The 21,020-nt window shown below is 41.8% G+C and overlaps 1 protein-coding gene across 1 annotated transcript in view; it reads right to left on the reverse strand.

Moving 5' to 3' along the window:
- Positions 1 to 21,020, reverse strand: part of LOC126457138 (uncharacterized) — a 288,468-nt gene that overhangs the window by 117,818 nt on the left and 149,630 nt on the right. The window contains exon 12 of the mRNA XM_050093206.1: positions 11,556 to 11,703. Coding sequence (XP_049949163.1) covers positions 11,556 to 11,703 — 148 coding nt within the window. The remainder of the gene's footprint in view (positions 1 to 11,555; positions 11,704 to 21,020) is intronic.

Raw genomic sequence — 21,020 nt, forward strand, 5'->3', positions numbered from 1 at the left:
ACAGACACACAAACAAACACAAACATACACACAAAATTCAAGCTTTCGCAACAAACTGTTGCCTCATCAGGAAAGAGGGAAGGAGAGGGAAAGACGAAAGGAAGTGGGTTTTAAGGGAGAGGGTAAGGAGTCATTCCAATCCCGGGAGCGGAAAGACTTGGGAAAAAAGGACGGGTATACACTCGCACACACACACATATCCATCCACACATATACAGACACAAGCAGACATATTTAAAGATATATATAAAGATATATATTTCCTACGTGGAGTGTTTCCCTCTATTATAACCAATTTATTTAATATTTGTGTTACAAGTTAATATTTTCAATTTTTTGTTGCATAAATACATGAATCTCTTATTAATTTTCAATGCACAGAAATCCATGCCATAATTATAATTAAACAGCATAGTTGGTGTGCGATATAAAATGCGCAATCCCTGTATCTTTTTGTTGTGGGTTGGCAGGAGAGCCAACACCGGGTACTAGAGGAAGCCGAAAGGCACGCGTTTTAGCTCACGCAGGCTGGCGTAAGGTCTGGAACAGGTCAAGGAAATTAGACTTTAGCAAAAAAACGGACGTAGCTGGTGGAATACTTAACTTTAATCCATTAATGGTGAACGTCGCTCTTGACGGTACATTATTCATAATCTCAATAGTAACTGGTAATGGCGCCTTGCTAGGTCATAGCAAATGACGTAGCTGAAGGCTATGCTAACTATCGTCTCGGCAAATGAGAGTGTATTTTGTCAGTGAACCATCACTAGCAAAGTCAGTTGTACAACTGGGGCGAGTGCTAGGAACTCTCTCCAGACCTGCCGTGTGGCGGCGCTCGGTCTGCAATCACTGATAGTGGTGACACACGGGTCCGACGTATACTAACGGACCGCGGCCGATTTAAAGGCTACCACCTAGCAAGTGTGGTGTCTGGCGGTGACACCACACTTTTTACCTTTAAACCTCTTACCAAACAGTTAGAAAATTAACCATTCGCTCCTCTGCAACAAAATGCTGATTACTTTAGAAGTTATTGCGATTTCAATAAAATTTTACATTTATTTCTTTTAGTTTTCGAAGTATTACGCTTATTTTGATGCTGGTATCAAAACTGGGCTGCAGATTCCAAGACAGTTATACACAGCAAATGGCTGTAATTTTTACAATATATTCCAAAGATCCCAATCTCAAACAACCTCTAAAATTTTCTTGATATTTTCTTCTGTTTCAGAGATATGGAGATTCAAAGTTGCACTATCTGTACATGTAAAATATGCAAGTAAAATCCGTTGTGAGGTGAAAACATAGTTTATAAAGTGACATAGCATGGAGAAATATGTTGAGAAGCGTTTCTGTTAACATGAGAAGGGTTCAGGGAACCCCATTTGTTGCACTAAGGCACATGCAAAATTTTTGTGCACATAAAATCCAGTCTGCATTGTAAAATTAGTCTTGCGTTATTCCAATTTCACATAAACTATCAAAATTTTACTGACCCTTAAAGTTCTTTTCATATGGGTGAATGCCCAGCTGCAGCAGAGAAAAGAAGGAAACCACCAGAAAAAACACTTATCGGAGAATAAAAAAGCGAGCACGCTCCTGTTTAAAAGACTATGACTGAAAAGTGGGTACCAGGTGCCTCATTCTACCTCCCTCAGCACCTTTAAAAATTTTCCCAAACATTTTGGTATGCAAACATATTCACACTTTTTTACACTGAGGGAGAAGGAGATAGTGGCAGAGGGCGAGAGGCAAAATACTAAATATTGGAAGACAGCAGACAGTGGTCGTGGTATAGAAAGGGCAAAAAAGACAATTGCGGTGAGTGACACAGTGGCTGCAGAACATAGTGATAGTAACAGAATAGTGCTAGGAAAAGAGTGAAGGACACAATGCCACTGGGAGATGAATAAAGAGAAGGAGAATGTGGAAGTGGGTGAGAGCCTGTGATAATGAGAGACAACAGTCTATGACAACGACAACAAGAAAGATAGAGATAATGATAATGAGAAGAGACAGTAGCAGTGGGAAGGGATGAATGAGCTAGTAGCAACTGACAATGAGTTTGGCAGAATGAGTAAGTGAAAAAGGCAAGTGGTTGTGGATGGGTATGACCGACTAACAGCGATGGACTAGTGGATGCGAGAGTGTTTCAGTTAGAGGAGCTTGTGGGAGAGAGAGGTGAGTTGCATGTTAAAAAGGGCATGAATGGGTTTGCTTGCCAAAATTTTGGTGCTGAGGAAGGTAGAATGAGGTAGCTGGTACCCCACTTTTTAGTTAGATTCTTTTAAACAGGAGTTTATGCACCTTTTTGTGCTCTGGCAAGAGCATTTTTCCACTGGTTGCCATATATGATATCATTCTTGAGAGTCTCCAAAGAAATACTGTTGATGACTACAATGTCCACACAAGATGTCTTGTATGTACACACACACACACACACACACACACACACACACACACACACACACACACCTATGGAAAGCTAATAGACAGCTCATGTTGACAGCAGGTGATGAAGATGAGAGAAGAAGGGGAGGGGTGACAATGGCAACATATTCCCTCATATGGTTAAGATATGTACAGGATAAACCTGTCAGTATGTCTAACACACAAGGTTGTGACACTTGGATATGTTTTTCAGTTGGTGAATCATTAACACCATCCATGAAAAAATATTTTGTTTCCAAAAATTAATGTATACAAGGAAAATGAAAAATTCAACATCTGATGAAAAAAAATACAGGCTACTGAACTGAAATTTATTAGTCTAAGAAACAGTGTAGCTTCCAAATTAACACATGGTCTTTTTGTTTTTGAGGTCTCTCTTCTGCAAACACAATTTTACAACTAATATTGGAGTTATTCTGTCTTTTGCGACTGTACAGTGTCTTATTTGTGTATAGAAGAATACATGGAAATAACCAAGGAGCCAATAAGTACTAGTACAAAAAATCGTTCTGCTGTGATAACTGTTTATGATCTCGTTAAATCGACGTGTATAAAACAAACAACTGTTATAGTGAACGAAATGTCTCTAATATTACTTGTTACAGTAAGGACCACAAATGGATGAAAGACCTATTGACATTAACTTTCACATCATAACTACTTTTTTTCATATCAAAAAGAAATGCATCGATAATAAATATTCCTTATTTTCCATTCATCACAACATCAGTATTTGGTACAGTTTTTGAGCATATAATATGAACATATGCCTTTAGTAAAATCTCTCAATGAGCTTTTCTTAGATATCTAGATATTTTTGTCGAAGAAAAAGTTGATTACAGGCTGTGGGAAACAGCGAACATATGGAGTGTGTTTCCATTAATTCAGTGTATATTGAGCAAGCAGTAAAGGAAACAAAAGAAAAATTCGGAGTAGGTATTAAAATTCATGGAGAAGAAGTAAAAACTTTGAGGTTCGCCGATGACATTGTAATTCTGTCAGAGACAGCAAAGGACTTGGAAGAGCAATTGAACGGAATGGACAGTGTCTTGAAAGGAGGATATAAGATGAACATCAACAAAAGCAAAACGAGTATAATGGAATGAAGTCTAATTAAGTCGGGTGATGCTGAGGGAATTGGATTAGGAAATGAGACGCTTAAAGTAGTAAAGGAGTTTTGCTATTTAGGGAGTAAAATAACCGATGATGGTTGAAGTAGAGAGGATATAAAATGTAGACTGGGAATGGCAAGGAAAGCGTTTCTCAAGAAGAGAAATTTGTTAACATCGAGTATAGATTTAAGTGTCAGGAAGTCGTTTCTGAAAGTATTTATATGGAGTGTAGCTATGTATGGAAGTGAAACATGGACGATAACTAGTTTGGACAAGAAGAGAATAGAAGCTTTCGAAATGTGGTGCTACAGAAGAATGCTGAAGATAAGGTGGGTGGATCACGTAACTAATGAGGAGGTATTGAATAGGATTGGGGAGAAGAGAAGTTTGTGGCACAACTTGACTAGAAGAAGGGATCGGTTGGTAGGACATGTTTTGAGGCATCGAGAGATCACAAATTTAGCATTGGAGGGCACCGTGGAGGGTAAAAATCGTAGTGGGAGACCAAGAGATGAATACACTAAGCAGATTCAGAAGGATGTAGGTTGCAGTACGTACTGGGAGATGAAGAAGCTTGCACAGGATAGAGTAGCATGGAGAGCTGCATCAAACCAGTCTCAGGACTGAAGACCACAACAACAACAACAACAACAACAACAACTGATTGTGAGAGTGAGTTTACACTCCTCTAAACCTAATTAAGGAGGTCATAATCCCCTGATAAAAGAAAAACCAAAACTATCTCTGACTCAGTTTCTTTTTTCCACCAACACTCTGGATTGTTATTAGCATCATTCCCATTTTAATACACCTGAATATGTTTACAGCTCATGGCTTGGGTTCACCACTGTTCTCAGAAAAACTGCATTAAACACAAGTTGTTATTAACTTAAAAGTATGTAAGTAAATATGAACCAAGTCCTTCACATACAGTTTTTAATACTGAAATAGCAGCACATCATCAATGCAGAATTCGTTCGCATGAAAGCATACTAATATGGAGTTAACTGCATTCTAAACAAGACTGTTATAATGTTGCCTTTTAAAAATTATGCTCGAGCCTCCACCCTCCTCCCCCGCACGGTCTGAGGCGCATTGCCACGGTTCATGTGGCTTCCCCTATCAGAGGTGCGAGTCCTCCCTTGGTGTAAGTTAGTTTAGGTTAGATTAAGTAGTGTGCAAGCCTAGGGACTGATGACCTCAACAGTTTGGCCCCACACTGAATGAACATGTCTATGACTTAGATTTTGTTTACAATGCTGATGAAGATGGATTAAATTGGACATCATTGCCATCAAAATCTTTAACTCTTCAGCAAGAGTCCAACTTCAGGATATAAAAATAGCAGATTGAGTAACAATATCAGTTTGCATAAATGCTACCGGGACTCTTAAGATGCCTTTATCATCATAGGAAAATCCAAAATCCCCATTGCCTCTCCGTAAATTTCTAAAAACCAAAACACATGAACAAACAATGGAAAATTCAGGATGGAATGTAACAATACTATGAAAAGGAAAGTTGCCACTCACCTTATAGCAGAGATGTTGAGTTGCAGATAGACTGTCCGAATAAAGCTTTCAGCCAATAAGACCTTCGTCAAGTATAGACGACAGACATAAACACGCACACACGTGCACGACCGTGTGCGCATACACGTGCGCGCACGTGCAAGCACACACACGCACACACTCTACGCAAACACACACATGACTGCAGCCTCGGGGAACTATAGCCACACTGCAAGCAGCAGCACCAGTGCATGATGTGAGTGGTGACTGGGTGAGGGTGAGGCTGGGGAGGGGAGGGGAGGGGGAGGGACATTGGGGTAGGGGTGGCGAACAGTGCAGTGCTGCTGAGGGGCGCACAGGGACAAGGTGGAGAGAGGATAAGGCAGCTATGTGCAGTCGGGAGGCTAGACGGAAAGCAGGGGAGAGGTGGGGGGGATAGCGGAAAAGAAGAGAAGTAAAAAGACTGGGTTCGATGGTGGAATGAGGGCTGTATAGTGCTAGGATGGGAACAGGGAGGCTGGATGGGTGAGGACAATGATTAACGAAGGTTGAGACCAGGAGGATTACAGGAATGTAGGATATATTGCAGGGAAAGTTCCCACCTGCACAACTCAGAAAAGCTGGTGCTGGTGGAAAGGATCCATATGACACAGGCTGTAAAGCAGTCCTTGAAATGAAGGATGTCATGGTTGGCTGTGTGCTCAGCAACTGGGTGGTCCACTTGTTTCTTGGCCATAGTTTGTCGGTGGCCATTCATGCAGACAGTTGTCATGCCCGCATTCAATGCAGCACAGAGATTGCAGCTTAGCTTGTAGATCACATGACTGGTTGGTTTCACAGGTAGACCTACCTTTGATGAGGTATGTGATTGGACTGGAGTAGGTAGTAGTAGTGGTGGTGGTGGTGGTGGTGGTGGTGGTGGTGGTGGTGGTGGGAGGATGTATAGGGCAGGTCTTGCATCTAGATGTATTACAGGGTATGAGCCATGAGGTAAGGGGTTGGTAGCAGGGGTTGTGTAAGGAGGGACTAGTATACTGTTTAGGTTCAGTGGACGGAGGAATACCACTGGAGGAGGGGTGGGAAGGACATTTTTCATTTCAGGACATGACAAGAGGTAGCTGAAACCCTGGCAGAGAATGTAATTCAGTTGCTCCACTCCTGGGTAGTACTGAGTTACGAGGGGAATGCTCTGTGGCTGGACTGCTGGACTTTGAGAGGTGTTGGGAGACAGGAAAGACAAGGCACTGAAGATTTGTTTTTGTACAAGGTTGGGAGGGTAACAGACCTTGATGTAAGACACATCCTCCCAACACCACCTACTCCAGTCCAGTCACAAACATCACCTATCCCATCAAATGCCCTGTGGAACCAGTCATGTGAACTACATGCTAAGCTGCAAACACTGTGCTGCATACTAGGTGGGCATGACAACCAACAAGTTGTCAGTCTGCATGACTGGTCACTGACAAACTGCGGCCAAGAAACAAGTGGACCACCTGGTTGCTTAGAGCGCTGCAAAATGTGACATCCTACACTACTGGCCAATAAAATTGCTACACCAAGAAGAAATGCAGGTGATAAACGGGTATTCATTGGACAAATATATTATACTAGAACTGACATGTGATTACATTTTCACGCAATTTGGGTGCATACATCCTGAGAAATCAGTACCCAGAACAACCACCTCTGGCCGTAATAACGGCCTTGATATGCCTGGGCATTGAGTCAAACAGAGCTTGGATGGCGTGTACAGGTACAGCTGCCCGCGCAGCTTCAACACGATACCACAGTTCATCGAGAGTAGTGACTGGCTTATTGTGACGAGCCAGTTGCTCGGCCAGTGCAGCAGTTTAACATTTTCTGTATCCAGAAAGGCCCGTACAGGACCTGCAACATGTGGTCGTGCATTATCCTGATGAAATGTAGGGTTTCGCATGGATCGAACGAAGGGTAGAGCCACGGTTCGTAACACATCTGAAATGTAACGTCCACTGTTCAAAGTGCCATCAATGTGAACAAGAGGTGATCGAGACGTGTAACCAATGGCACCCCATACCATCACGCCGAGTGATACGCCAGTATGGCGATGACGAATACACGCTTCCAATGTGCGTTCACCGTGATGTCACCAAACACGGATGCGACCATCACGATGCTATAAACAGAACCTGGATTCATCCAAAAAAAATGGCGTTTTGCCGTTTGTGCACCCAGGTTCGTCGTTGAGTATACCATCGCAGGCACTCCTGTCTGTGATGCCGCGTCAAGGGTAACTGTAGCCATGGTCTCTGAGCTGATAGTCAATGCTGCTGCAAACGTCGTCGAACTGTTCATACAGATGGTTGTTGCCTTGCAAATGTCCCTATCTGTTGACTCAGGGATTGAGACGTGGTTGCACGATCCATTACAGCCATGCGGATAAGATGTCTGTCATCTCGACTGATAGTGATACGAGCCCGTTGGGATCCAGCACGGCGTTCCGTATTACCCTCCTGAACCCACCGACTCCATATTCTGCTAACAGTCATTGGATCTCGACCAACGCAAGCAGCAATGTCGCGATGCGATAGACCGCAATCACGATAGGCTACAATCTGACCTTTATCAAACTCGGAAACATGATGGTACGCATTTCTCCTCCTTATACGAGGCATCACAACAACGTTTCACTAGGCAACACCGGTCAACTGCTGTTTGTGTATGAGAAATCGGTTGGAAACTTTCCTCATGTCAGAACGTTGTAGGTGTCGCCACCGGCGCCAACCTTGTGTGAATGCTCTGAAAAGCTAATCATTTGCATATCGCAGCATCTTCTTCCTGTCGGTTAAATTTCGTGTCTGTAGCACATCATCTTCATGGTGTAGCAATTTTAATGACCAGTAGTGTATTTTTCAATGACTGTTTCACAGCCTATGTCATATGGATACTTCCCATCAGCACCAGCTTTTCTGAATTGCGAATGTGGGAACTTTCCCTGCAATATATCCTACGTTCCCATAACCCTCCTAGTCTCAAACTTCGTTAGTCATTGTCCTCACTCACCCAGCCTACCTGTTCCCATTCCAGCACTATACAGCCCTCATTCCACCATTGCACCCAGTCTTTTTACTTCTCTTCCTGTCCGTCACCCCCCTCCTCCCCCACCTCTCCCCTGTTCTTCATCTGCTCTACTGAATCCACATAGCTGCCCTATCCTCCCTCCACCTCGTCCCTGCGCACTCCTCAGCAGCAGTGCAATGTCCGCCACCCCTACCCCACTATCCCTCCCCCTCCCTGCCCCATCCTCCTCCTTACTGCCACCCAGTCCTCACTCCCATCATGCACTAGTACTGGTGCTGCTGCTCGCAGTGTTGTTACAGTTGCCTGAGACTGCAGTCGTGTGTGTGAGTTGCGTTTGCGTGTGTGTGTGTGTGTGTGTGTGTGTGTGTGTGTGTGCATGCATGTTTGTCATCTTCTTTTGAGGAAGGCCTTAGGGCCAAAAGCTGTATTTGTGAAAGTCTTTTTGCTATGCCTATCTGTGACTCAGCATCTCCACTATATGGTGAGTGGCAACTTTCCTTTTCATAAAACAGATGAACACCTAGACATTCACAATGAAATAGATATACAGGGAAATGTCCTACTTTTACTAGAATCCGTCCTTTGACTGAAGTGTTAAGAGAGAGAAAATGGAAATGTGTAGAGTAAAACTGCCTCTTACTGTGACATCCTTGCTTGTAGCAAAGGATCAAAGTGTTACTGAAACATTAAAACGATTTTACAGAAAACAACTTTTAACTAGATTGTTATCTGTGGATGAAGATAATGTAAAGTCATTTTGTCATTTTTCACGCAAATTTAAACAAGTGTTGTTACATGGCTGTAGATGCATGGGATTTGATTGAAAGGAAGACTTTGAACAAAGGTTGGAACAGAATAACAAAATAGGAGCACAAAAATTCAATAAATAAGGTGGATGACTCTGTTCTTGGAGGATATAAATGAGCTACTGACAAACATACAAATATGCCAGAAATGTGATGCCGATGATATGAAACAGTCACTTGTGGCAGTAATCATCAAGGTTTCCAGATCATGTCGGATGATAAAATTTTTGAAAATATATTGCAGGCAAATGAGTATCGCGAAATGCAAGAACATAAAACAGAAGAAGCAAATGAATAGCAGAAAATGATGCAGAACCACCTCATATGGAAGCACTTAAAGCCCTGTAACTGGCTTTCAAATTATTCGAGAAACAGAGAATAAAACCATTAGTTTACTACAATTAAAACACGTTTGTGATTCAGCAGCAATGAAGAGAAGAAATTGTTAACGTCAAGTGACAGTTACCAATTATTTTAAACAAAATTAAACTACAGTTACTGCCCTATTTCACTTTTGTTAGGTATCTAATGATTTAAGGTTGCAGTATTTTAGTAATTAAGAAAATATGCACTCATGTACAAAAATATGTGTCTAATCTCTATTAAATATTGATTTTTGTTGATTTTAAAAAGTTTAATTTGTTTTTGTTGTTCTGAATAAACACACAATATTATGCACTAACACCGGACAGATAAACATATTAAAACACTCCTAGAAGTAACCATACCCAGGTGGCGGAGGTTGTCTTTAAAGAATTAATAATATGAAAATCACTTTTCTCGATACATTCAATTATCCACATTTCTGCTTACTTGATCAACTTACAACAACAATTAGTCCAGTTAATCAAATCTGCACTGTATACCTAAGTAGCAGAACTGGATACATGGTGAGTAACTCAAAAGTTCTAGCACTTCACCCCCAATGAGCAATTGTGAATCTTAAGTTGTGTGTAGAGAAGCAGTGACACCACAATGGGTCAGTGAGGAAAGCTCAGTGACTTCAAACATGGAGTAGTCATTGGGCAACACCTGAGTAACAAATCCATCAGGGACATTTAAACTCTTCTAAAGCTGCCCTATTTGACAGTTAGTGATGTGATTGTAAAGTGAACACAGAAAGGAATAACCACAACTAAACCAAGGCAAAGCAGACATCACGTACAGGAACAATCGACTGTTTGGGAGCGTGGTTATAAAAAATGCCATGAAACCAATGGAAAAAGTCGCTTGTGCAGCTAACACAACGACTGAGCTTAGGGAGTTAAAAAGAATGGAGCATTTCTGTAGTCGGTGCTAAGCACAGCCCAAGGAGGTGTACATAGCAACACCACTGGATAAAGAATGACTTCAAACAGATAACTGGGAGCGATGAATCATGCTATTACCAGTGGCACTCTGGGGGAAAGATTTGGTTTTGTCGAATGCCTGGATAACATTACCCGTCATCATGCGCAATGCTAATAACAAACTACATAGTAGCTAGTGTTACTATATGGGGAGTTTTTCCTGGCTAGGGTGTAGATTTCTTATTGCACTTAGGAAAACACCAAATATTGAAGCATATGAAAACACTTTATAGCACTTTGTACAGTGTACAGAAGAGGAGCCCATTCGGAGACAATGATTGATTGTATCGGCATGACAATGCATCCTGTCATAAAGCAGCATCTGTTAGGAATGTTTTGTGGACAACAACATTCCTGAAACAGATCAGTCTGCCCAGAGTGTTGAAATGAACCCAACTGAAAACCTTACGGATCCTTTAGAATGTCATCTTTGCTCCAGACCACAGGGTCCAACATGACTATTTTATCTCATTTTGACTCCTGAGGAAAAATGGGCTGCCATTCCTCCACAGACATTCAGACAAGTCTCCGAAAGCGTTCCCAGCAGAGTTCAAATTATCATAAAAGTGAATGGTGGACACACATCACATTAATGTCCATTATTAGGTGCCTGGATACTTCACATCAGAATGTGTACATACTGGAAGAGCAGGTCAGACTGGAGATGATCATATACGTTTGTGAGCGACTTGCTGGAGTAAAAACACAACAACAAGGGTCCATTGAACATGGGATGCACATGCGGAGTTGCACGCGCACACGTATATTTAGAAACCTGGATTACAATCCTGCAGTACTGTAAAACATGGAGACAAATTAATTCTATTATTTATAGTTGTTCAATGAAGTATAATAAACCTAGACTCACTTTGGATGGTGTTCCTAGCAATAATGCAAATTCTTGATGGAACAATATGTAAAATAAGGGACAGGCAACCACTCACCTATTGCAGACAAATGTGCAATGCACAAACAATGGCATTCACTTTTTTTACTTTCAATGAGGATAATCTGATATGAACACTTGTTCTTTTCTTTGAATGTGTCCTAAATCAGCTGCAAATCTACAATTACAGTGACATTCTATTATTTCTGAAACTGCAGAATACACCATTACAATAATAACTGAATCTTTTGTGCCTTCTTGCACATTTACAATAGCTAAAAATATGAATCTTAAGATCTCTCATAACTTTACAATAACAAGAAAATCTCTCTGAGCATGCGGGATTACCATAAATAAGTAAAAAGTTGTAAACTCACTTTGATTTTAGACATTCCATCCTTTACGCTGCAGATCTGTACACGATGCCATTCTTGGTTACTCTCATAGCGTGCAATGCACAACAAACCTTTGCAAATAGCACTGTGTGGCATTTTGTACTTTTCTCCTTCGGTAGTATAAAAAAACCTATTTCAGGAGAAAACATAGTACGTTGCTTAGTGCCTTCAGTCGTGATATTATACTCAAATTGGAATCTAGGGTCTTATTACACAGAAAGTAAGGAAAATGAGCAAAGCTATCAAACCTTTGGGGATGAACTGAAATGACAGCATAATGGAAAAGGATTCGAAAGTGTTGAATGCGTGCCTCTGATAACAATATTAAAAATGCATCTCCTGCACATAAAGTAATGAAATGAAAATTTATACAAAGTAAATAACATTGAAGGCAAATTTTCAACATAATTGGACAAAGTCAGACTGGTTAATTCTGAGGCTTTAAAATTTTACCTTAATCAGTTGATGCTTGGAAATGCTTTATTTTCCTTACTAGGAAAGAAAGTCATAGCTTATACAATACATTTACAGAACAAAACAAGTATTTTTTATTTACTGACCGTCATAAGTTAATAAACCAACGTAAATAATCAAGTACAGTGAAAAGAAAAATACATTTTTTGTAGACACTCTTTACTTGAAATGGTAATGATACAATTACAGAATACACTGATGCAACCAAAAAAATGAAATAACACAATAAAAGACAAAAATGAACATGATCTCCAAAGAAATAGTGAAAGGTTGGACTAAGTGGCTGCAGTAAAATTCCAAATAATAATTCTTTATCATCTGATATATCAATATAACTCTCACAGCAAGGATGTCTTAGACACTCACTTGAAATGTGATGTGTATCGTTAGTTGGTTAGGAGAGGAGACCAAACAGCAAGGTCATTAGTCCCAAGGTCCAGAGTGACAGGAACAACACCAATAGTACAGTCCAGTCGTCGGGGAGGAAATCAGGCAAACAAAGAGGCAGAAGGAATGTTTGGGTAGAAGAAAGAGTCCAAAAAAAGGAAGGGAAGAGGAGATGGAGAGGGGTGAGATCAAAAGGCACCAGCGCTGCTGCAGACCAATCTCGATCCCTATACCCTAAAATGATCGAGACACAACAAGGACAACACCAGAGAAAGAGGACACAAGAAAAAGACCAGACAAAAAATGGCGAAATAGACCAAGACCAGACAAAAAATGGTGAAATAGACCAAGACCAGACAAAAAATGGCGAAATAGACCAAGACCAGACAAAAAGTGGCGAAATAGACCAAGACCAGAAAAAAAGTGGCGAAATAGACCAAGAGCAGAAAAAAAGTGGCGAAATAGACCAAGACCAGGAAAAAAAGTGGCGAAATAGACCAGAAAAAAAGTGGCGAAAAAGACCAGAAAAAAAGTGGCGAAAAAGACCAGAAAAAAAGTGGCGAAAAAGACCAGACAAGACACAGATAAAGACCAGACAAGACACAGATAAAGACCAGACAAGACACAGATAAAGACCAGACAAGACACAGATAAAGACCAGACAAGACACAGATAAAGACCAGACAAGACACAGATAAAGACCAGACAAGACACAGATAAAGACCAGACAAGACACAGATAAAGACCAGACAAGACAGAGATAAAGACCAGACAAGACAGAGATAAAGACCAAACAAGACAGAGAAAAAGACCAAACAAGACAGAGAAAAAGACCAAACAAGACAGAGAAAAAGACCAAACAAGACAGAGAAAAAGACCAAACAAGACAGAGAAAAAGACCAGACAAAAATTAGGGAAAAGGGGTACCAGGCCAGCGTGAATTCAAGGCCGAAGGCCTCCCAAACCCGTATCAATGCTGACCGACGGAATACAATTCTGGAAGGAAATTCATGAACTTAAATCTGGGTGGACAAACCAACTACAAAATATGGATCATTATCACTGCGGGTGAGGTGGGGTGGGGAAGGGGCACGGATTGGTGGACAATTACAAAAGAGGTGGGGATGCGACTCATTATGGAGTAAAAAATAAATAAATAAATAAAAAAGAGGGGGCGTCAACCTGGTATGGCCAATACGAAGATGGCAGAGGACAGTAGATTCCCATCAGGGGAGCTGGAAGGAAGAACAACATGTGGCAGGGGACTCCCTTCGTCACACAGAGTTTATTTGACTGGAGGGTGGCCAAATATGAGACTGCCCATGACTCAACGAAGAGGAATAAGATGTGATGCCACAAATCCACCCCCAGAGGGGTCACGGGCAATGGGGAATAGTGGCTGTCTCCCCCCCTCCCACCACCCAAACGATCAGCAAGCTCATTACCCAGGTTATCCAAAACAGCACAGTCAAGATCGGTGAGATCATTGATGGTAGAGACCAAGTGGTGGGGGGAACACTGGGCGATAGCCTGAAGGCCATTCATTGAGACTGTACATAATAAAACTCAGTGACGGAAGACCATTTAATAAAGCAAAGGGCCTGGTAAATGGCCATCAGGTCCATAGTGACCATCCAACACTTGACAGGCAAGAGATGGTGTTCCGTGCCAACAGAAGATGTGTAGGCATATCCCACGTGACTAGTGGTCTTCGAGCCACTGATGTAAGAACTAGTAGCATCCCTGAACTCCTGTAAAAGTGGACAGAACACCATTGGATCGATGGAGGATTTGGACCCTGAGAGAAATCCATTTGAATCTGGGGCCAAGGAACTAATCAAGGGGGGGGGGGGGGGGGGATCAGATGAGAACGTGGAAAACCGGACAAAGAGGGAAGATGGAAATCACAGCGAAGAACCAGAAGATGGGTGGGGATCTCAGCATCAAGAAAAAGACTATCAACAGGCCTAGTGCAAAAGGCACTCGTCACCAAATGGATACCATGATGGTGGACAGGGTCCAACAGGAACAGTATGAAAGGGGGAGCAGAGCCATGAACTTGATAACAGTTATCCAGACAGGACAGAACTAAGGCCCAATAAAGGCAGAGAAGAGTAAAACAATCTGGACTATAAAATATGTGGGTAAGGAAGCAAAGAACACTTGAGTTTATGGAAACAGATTTTCTTCAGAAGATGGATATGGGGAGAGCCAAGTAAGCTTGTTGTCAAAAAGAAGACCCAAGAAATGGAACTGGACAACTGTGGTCAGGCACTGGGTATTAAGATAGAGCTCCAGATACGGTTGGATTGTAGTACAGCAACAGAAATGCATCACCCTTGATTTAGGAACAGAAAAATGTAGGAGAGAGTCCCATGTGGAACCACACTTGGTGGCACCCTGGGGCTGTCTTTCCGCAGAGGTTACAGCATGGGAACTAGCTCACACACAGAAGAGCTCCACATACAGAGCGGGGCAACCAACATTCCGACAAAGGCCATGAGTCCATTAATTTGATGTTGTTGTGGTCTTCAGTCCTGAGACTGGTTTGATGCAGCTCTCCATGCTACTCTATCCTGTGCAAGCTTCTTCATCTCCCAGTACGTACTGCAGCCTACATCCTTCTGAATCTGCTTAGTGTATTCATCTCTTGGTCTCCCTCTACGATTTTTACCCTCCACGCTGCCCTCCAATACTAAATTGGTGATCCCTTGATGCCACAGAATATGTCCTACCAACCGATCCCTTCTTCTAGTCAAGTTGTGTCACAAACTTCTCTTCTCCCAAATCCTATTCAATACCTCCTCATTAGTTATGTGATCTACCCATCTAATCTTCAGCATTCTTCTGTAGCACCACATTTCGAAAGCTTCTATTCTCTTCTTGTCCAAACTATTTATCGTCCACGTTTCACTTCCACACGTGGCTACACTCCATACAAATACTTTCAGAAACGACTTCCTGACACTTAAATCTATACTCGATATTAACAAATTTCTCTTCTTCAGAAACGCTTTCCTTGGCATTGCCAGTCTACATTTTATATCCTCTCTACTTCGACCATCATCAGTTCTTTTGCTCCCCAAATAGCAAAACTCCTTTACTATAAGTGTCTCATTTCCTAATCCAATTCCCTCAGCATCACCCGACTTAATTCGACTACATTCCATTATCCTAGTTTTGCTTTTGTTGATGTTCATCTTATATCTTCCTTTCAAGACACTGTCCATTCCGTTCAACTGCTCTTCCAAGTCCGATACCATTAATAGCGATGAGAAAAAGGACACTTAATTCAGGACCCCATGGAATGCCATTCTTCTGGGTCCACAGAGGGCAGAGAACAGTGTCAACATGAATTCGGAACGACCAGTGGGGCAGGACCTGGGGAATACAAATCGGAGGGGAGGGAGGGGGGGATGCAAGTCATGGAGTGCAAGTAAGATGAGACGGCACCAAACCATGCCGTAGGCCTTATGAAGCTCGAAGAAAACTGTAGCAAGATGATGGTGCTGAGAAAAGGCCTGTCGAACTGCTGTTTGAACTGAAGCAGATGACTGATCAGAAACCATACCTCCCAGAAGCCTAAGGGCATGAAAGGTCTCAAGATTCAAGGCCCCAGCAGAGCTGATCAACCGGCATCTGCTCAAATAACTTGCTGGGGGCATAGATCAGACTTATCGGCTGCTAACCAATGACGGACGATGGATCCTTACCAGCTAAAGGATAGAAACCACAATAATGTCCGTTCATTGACATGGAAAAACCCCTTGGAGCCAAATACAGTTAAACACCCAGAGGTGATATTCTAGTCGTGGAGGACTGAGGTGTTGAAGCAATTGGTTATGGATAGAGCCAGGAGTCAGGGTATGAATCAAGAGAAGATAAGAGGGATGGAAGAAGCTCCCATTCAGTAAAACATTCATTATAGGATTCTGCTGACAAGGGGTAAAATGTAAGTGGGAAGCTTCAGCCAACTGTCTCCAAAAGAGGAAGTTGGCCAGATATGGGGCTATGCCAGAGCCATCGCAAATGGGTCGCAAAGGGTTTCGTGCAGTCTAATGGACCTATGCAAAGGCCACCCAGGAGAGCAAGGCCCAAGATGGAAGACAGCCTTCAAGGCTGAGTAATGAAAAGACAGGGGAGGAGACATAGTGTTCCCAATGCACCTGCTTGCTCTGTCTGATTACCGTATTTACTCGAATCTAAGCTGCACTTTTTTTCCGGTTTTTGTAATCCAAAAAACTGCCTGCGGCTCAGAATCGAGTGCAAAGCAAGTGGAAGTTCTGAAAAATGTTCGTGGGTGCCGCCACAACTAACTTCTGCCGTCGAATATATGTAGCGCTACACAGGCATGCTTTGTAGGCACAAAGATAAATACTGGCACCAAATCCTCTGCGTCAGTAAATAAATTTAAAAAAAAAAAAAAAAAAAAAAAAAAAAGGTGGAAGGCGAGCTTTTTTTCTCCACCCCGAGTTTCGACCACTGCACTTTCATACATTATCCAACGAAGTAAATACAAATTCCGTATTGTTCATCTTCGAATGTAGCAGCATTTCAATATACTACGAAAATCCGACTGGCAAGACTGTTTGGGATGTTTGTCAATATGGCCAACTCTACATTCTGAATTTTTTCCTACCTGTGAGAAGAGATGGTTGCTAATAGGAACTTCTATGAATTGTGAATCACATGCAGTATTCTCTTCACCATAAGAATAATATGAATATAAACATTTTGCCATGTATTGTTTCCTGTTTTAAGCACAGCAATTGACTAGGTCTTTAAATCTAAGATGACTAATTTCTGTGCAGAATGTAATGTACTAAAGAGGCGCCTGCAAAGATTGTCAAAAGGAGCAAAAATTTAGCTAAAATCTCGTTCAGAACATCTTCTATCATACACAGTATATTATTTGGTTCTTGTTGATCATTATCAAAGAAAGCAGCAGTGTAAGTAACAACAAATAGCAGTATCTTGCCACTGTTTCGCTAATGAGACGATTCCTCTCTCTTTTATTTTTTTAATTGTAAGCGGCGGTAGTGCACACTGAAGCAAGCCATGCTGCGAGCGGCGACAGGCCGTAAACACGCACTATCAGAATGCGACAAACAATGCATGACACAGCACAGTAATGCATTTTCAGCTAAGAGTGACGTAAACACCTAAAACAAAGAAAACGGCGCTGTTCAGATCAAAGAAAAATAAGCAATCAATTCAAACCAGACGAAGCACGTGAAAAAGGAAGGGTACCAGTACAAATACGAACGGAGCGCCGGACGCATAGCAATGGCTACCTGGTAAAGCTTAACTGCTAAGACTACAACTCGAACCAAACTACTGTAGATGTATCGTCATTCATTCGACCTAAATTGTGTCTTCTATTACAATGGACCAACTTTGTTTAGATTTGGGGGTGCGGCCCAAAAATTTTCTCTCCCCTTGAATTTCAAGTCTCAAATTTCAGATGCGGCTTAGATTCGGGAAAATTTTTTTTCCTTGATTTTGAGTCTCATTTTTCAGGTGCGGCTTAGATTCGAGTGCGGCTTAGATTCGAGTGTAGCTTAGATTCGAGTAAATACGGTAAGTAACGGGCATTTAAAGTAATACGACTGGCAGAGGATGGGAGTCATTTAAGTGTTTCACAGTTCGACAGCAATCACGGATGGTGATGGCAATGGCAGTGCTCCACCATGGGACTGACTGGCAGTGAAAGAAGGGGCCCGTTGAGCTGGGAACGGTAATGCCGATGGCATGACTAACCATATCGGACACATTATGGATGACTTAATCAATACAACCCGACAAAGAGGGGGTATACCTGACCTGGGAGGCATATAGACACAAGCCAGTGCAATAGAAAGCCCAGCGGGGTAACCTGAGCATATGGACATGTGAAGGAAATGAGAGAATCAACAGGAAGTGGTCGCTATTGCGCAGGTCATCATGTGGCAACCACTGTAGTGAGAGGAGGAGGAGAGGGGCGGGAGGGGGGGGGGAGGGAACAGTCGCAGAGGAAGTACCATAAGTGGCACTAAAATGGGTAGGGGAACATTAATTAAGAATGCACAGGCCATGGTTTGCGAGAAACCTGTCTATGAGGTGACCAAAACTAGATAAAAAAAATACTGCCTCACAAGGGATGCTTGGCATTAAAAACCCCAAGCAGGAGTAAGGGCAGACAGGGCAGCGGGCATAGGTGGCCTATCAGGAGGGAGACAAGAGATTGCAAACAGTGTCCGCAGATTTCAAGTGGACTCCGTTGACTGTTACTTCCTGTGTGGTACGAAGGGGCAGCCATGTACCAACAATGTCCATATGAACCAATGTGTGAACACAACTGACACTGTACGTGTTACACCTCATAGAAAACGTTGTGTTATTGTATGGGCCTACAAGGTTCGAATTATTTGGTATGTATGAGAATCTGTATATTCGTGTATATTTTACTGTTTCTGTATTTGTAGAAGGTGGTTATAAATTGGGCCACATTTGTGTCAAGATCCTCATGTCTGATGGTTCTTCTGTATTTTTAACACTGAAGATGGTCACACAGTGACCAAAATCAATTTGTAAAATAAAGGATTTCAATATTTACAACTGATGCTGCCATTTATCCAAAATATATTGTATGGAGATTGTTCAGAGAGTAACATTAAGCCCATGTTTCTTTACTGCATTCTCTCCAAAAGACAAAAATCCTTGACATCCTTTGTATGGTGCTCTATTGTTGAGAAGTGTGAAAAGGGGGGCAGCCTCAAACACATTGTCGAACTAGATCTAAGATGATGTTTGCAGTTTGCCAGGCAAAGGAAAACTTGCCATAAATGGTTTTGTATTGAGGCTGTGTGTGATGTCCTGCTAAGAGAACCATGGGACCTATCACAGACCCAAGATGTTGTCAAGATGGAATGAAAGGTGACATTAGCAGTTGCAGGGGCAGAAGTGACAAATGGATGGGTCAGCAGGACAAAGGACTTCCATTCTTAACAGGGGAATGCAGTTTTCCCAGTGTATAGGTCTCCTGTTTTCTGCCATAAGAACTGTGGGCAGGGCAAAATATTTCACAAGGATGTTGCGGCCACGAGAACATAAGTTGGCCAATTGGGTGTGTGGCCATGCCCATAGAAATAACTCTGGAGAGCGAAAAGAGATCATCTAGGGACACATGTCACTGAGACAGCAAAGGTGACACTTCCTGCCAAGAGCCTAGAGGTGACTTTGCTTCTGAATGTCTTTCGCCACACTGCTCACACCAAATATTCCACACCAGGCTCTGTCAAAGACATGCATTTTGCCTTGTCTACACTATTGTGGCTACTGGGAGATCTAGCCAGCCAAAATGCTGTGTGTATTTGACTGTGACAACAGCTCTACCCATGCCTGGTAAAGTGCATGACAGCTCTCTCAGTCAAATCCACCTGCCAGTTCCATTTGTATCTCAGAAACCACTGTAATGACCCTGAGGATCTTGTTACTGTCAATGTACAAACTGTTATTTTATCTTACTAATAATAGTAATTTGTACACTGTGATCCAAACCCAATTCTATAACTACATTTGTAACTAATCTCCTTACATTTGTGCACCTGGTGCTCCTAATCCTTTTATTTAATATGCAAATTCTGCACTCAAGAGCAATGTAAAATATTGTAATTATAAAATGCCAAAAACTCTGATCACGAACTGCTGCAACTTGACCAGCCGAATTCAGGAGACAAGGCAACTGAAGTGCAGGCATGAAAAATGGAGAACTGCAGAGCTGGCTACAAACTTACTCATATGCTTCAATGATATTTCTTTCTCAAACCATTTTTTATAAGGTATCTTACCTCAATTAGGTTTAAAATATATTTCGTGCACAGACCATCAAACGCTTTGGGAAACTTTTCTGTACCTCCCTCTGTTTCAGCAACATTTGCAAGAATTTGTGCCAATGCTTCAATTTTCTTTGTGCAATAGTACCACAATGAAATACTTTATAATTAAGGAACAGCAGTTTCAATTTAACTACATGTCTTGCAGATCCCTGTAAGTCGATTCCACATGCCATTTACTACAGCAGGACATAAATGTTTGCAACTATCAAATGCCATACCAGACAATATAAAAGCCCTACACTCATTCCACAAGTTCTAAACATCTGTGCCTCCAACTGGCTGTATTATACTTCAGTCAACAACGTCCAGCAATTAATTTGAGATATCCATCATTGAAAATTATCTCTGACAAGATTTCTGGACACTGAAAAATTAGTTCACTTGATCTCCACTTAGTAAGTGAAAATCCTCCTTTTAATTGAACTCACTTCTGATATTGCTTGATACAATGGAAAGTAAAAATTTACCTAACTAACAAAATATGTTTTCCTGGGTACAAAACTTGTTGGGCAGACTGTAATCTACGTGTAAGAGCTTACGATGAAAGATTTATTCCTTGAAAGTAAAGGCACTCAAACAAAGACAAAGAACACTTGCAATTAACACTGGTAGTTAGGAAAGTGTTCACAATGGAATGGAAGACCATAGCAACCAGAAGCACCAAAAATAAAAATACATCAAATGCACTGAAACATTACACACTTGCTAA

The sequence above is a fragment of the Schistocerca serialis genome, chromosome 2 (genome assembly GCF_023864345.2).
Source record: "Schistocerca serialis cubense isolate TAMUIC-IGC-003099 chromosome 2, iqSchSeri2.2, whole genome shotgun sequence".
In the NCBI taxonomy this organism is placed as follows: Eukaryota; Metazoa; Arthropoda; class Insecta; order Orthoptera; family Acrididae; genus Schistocerca; species Schistocerca serialis.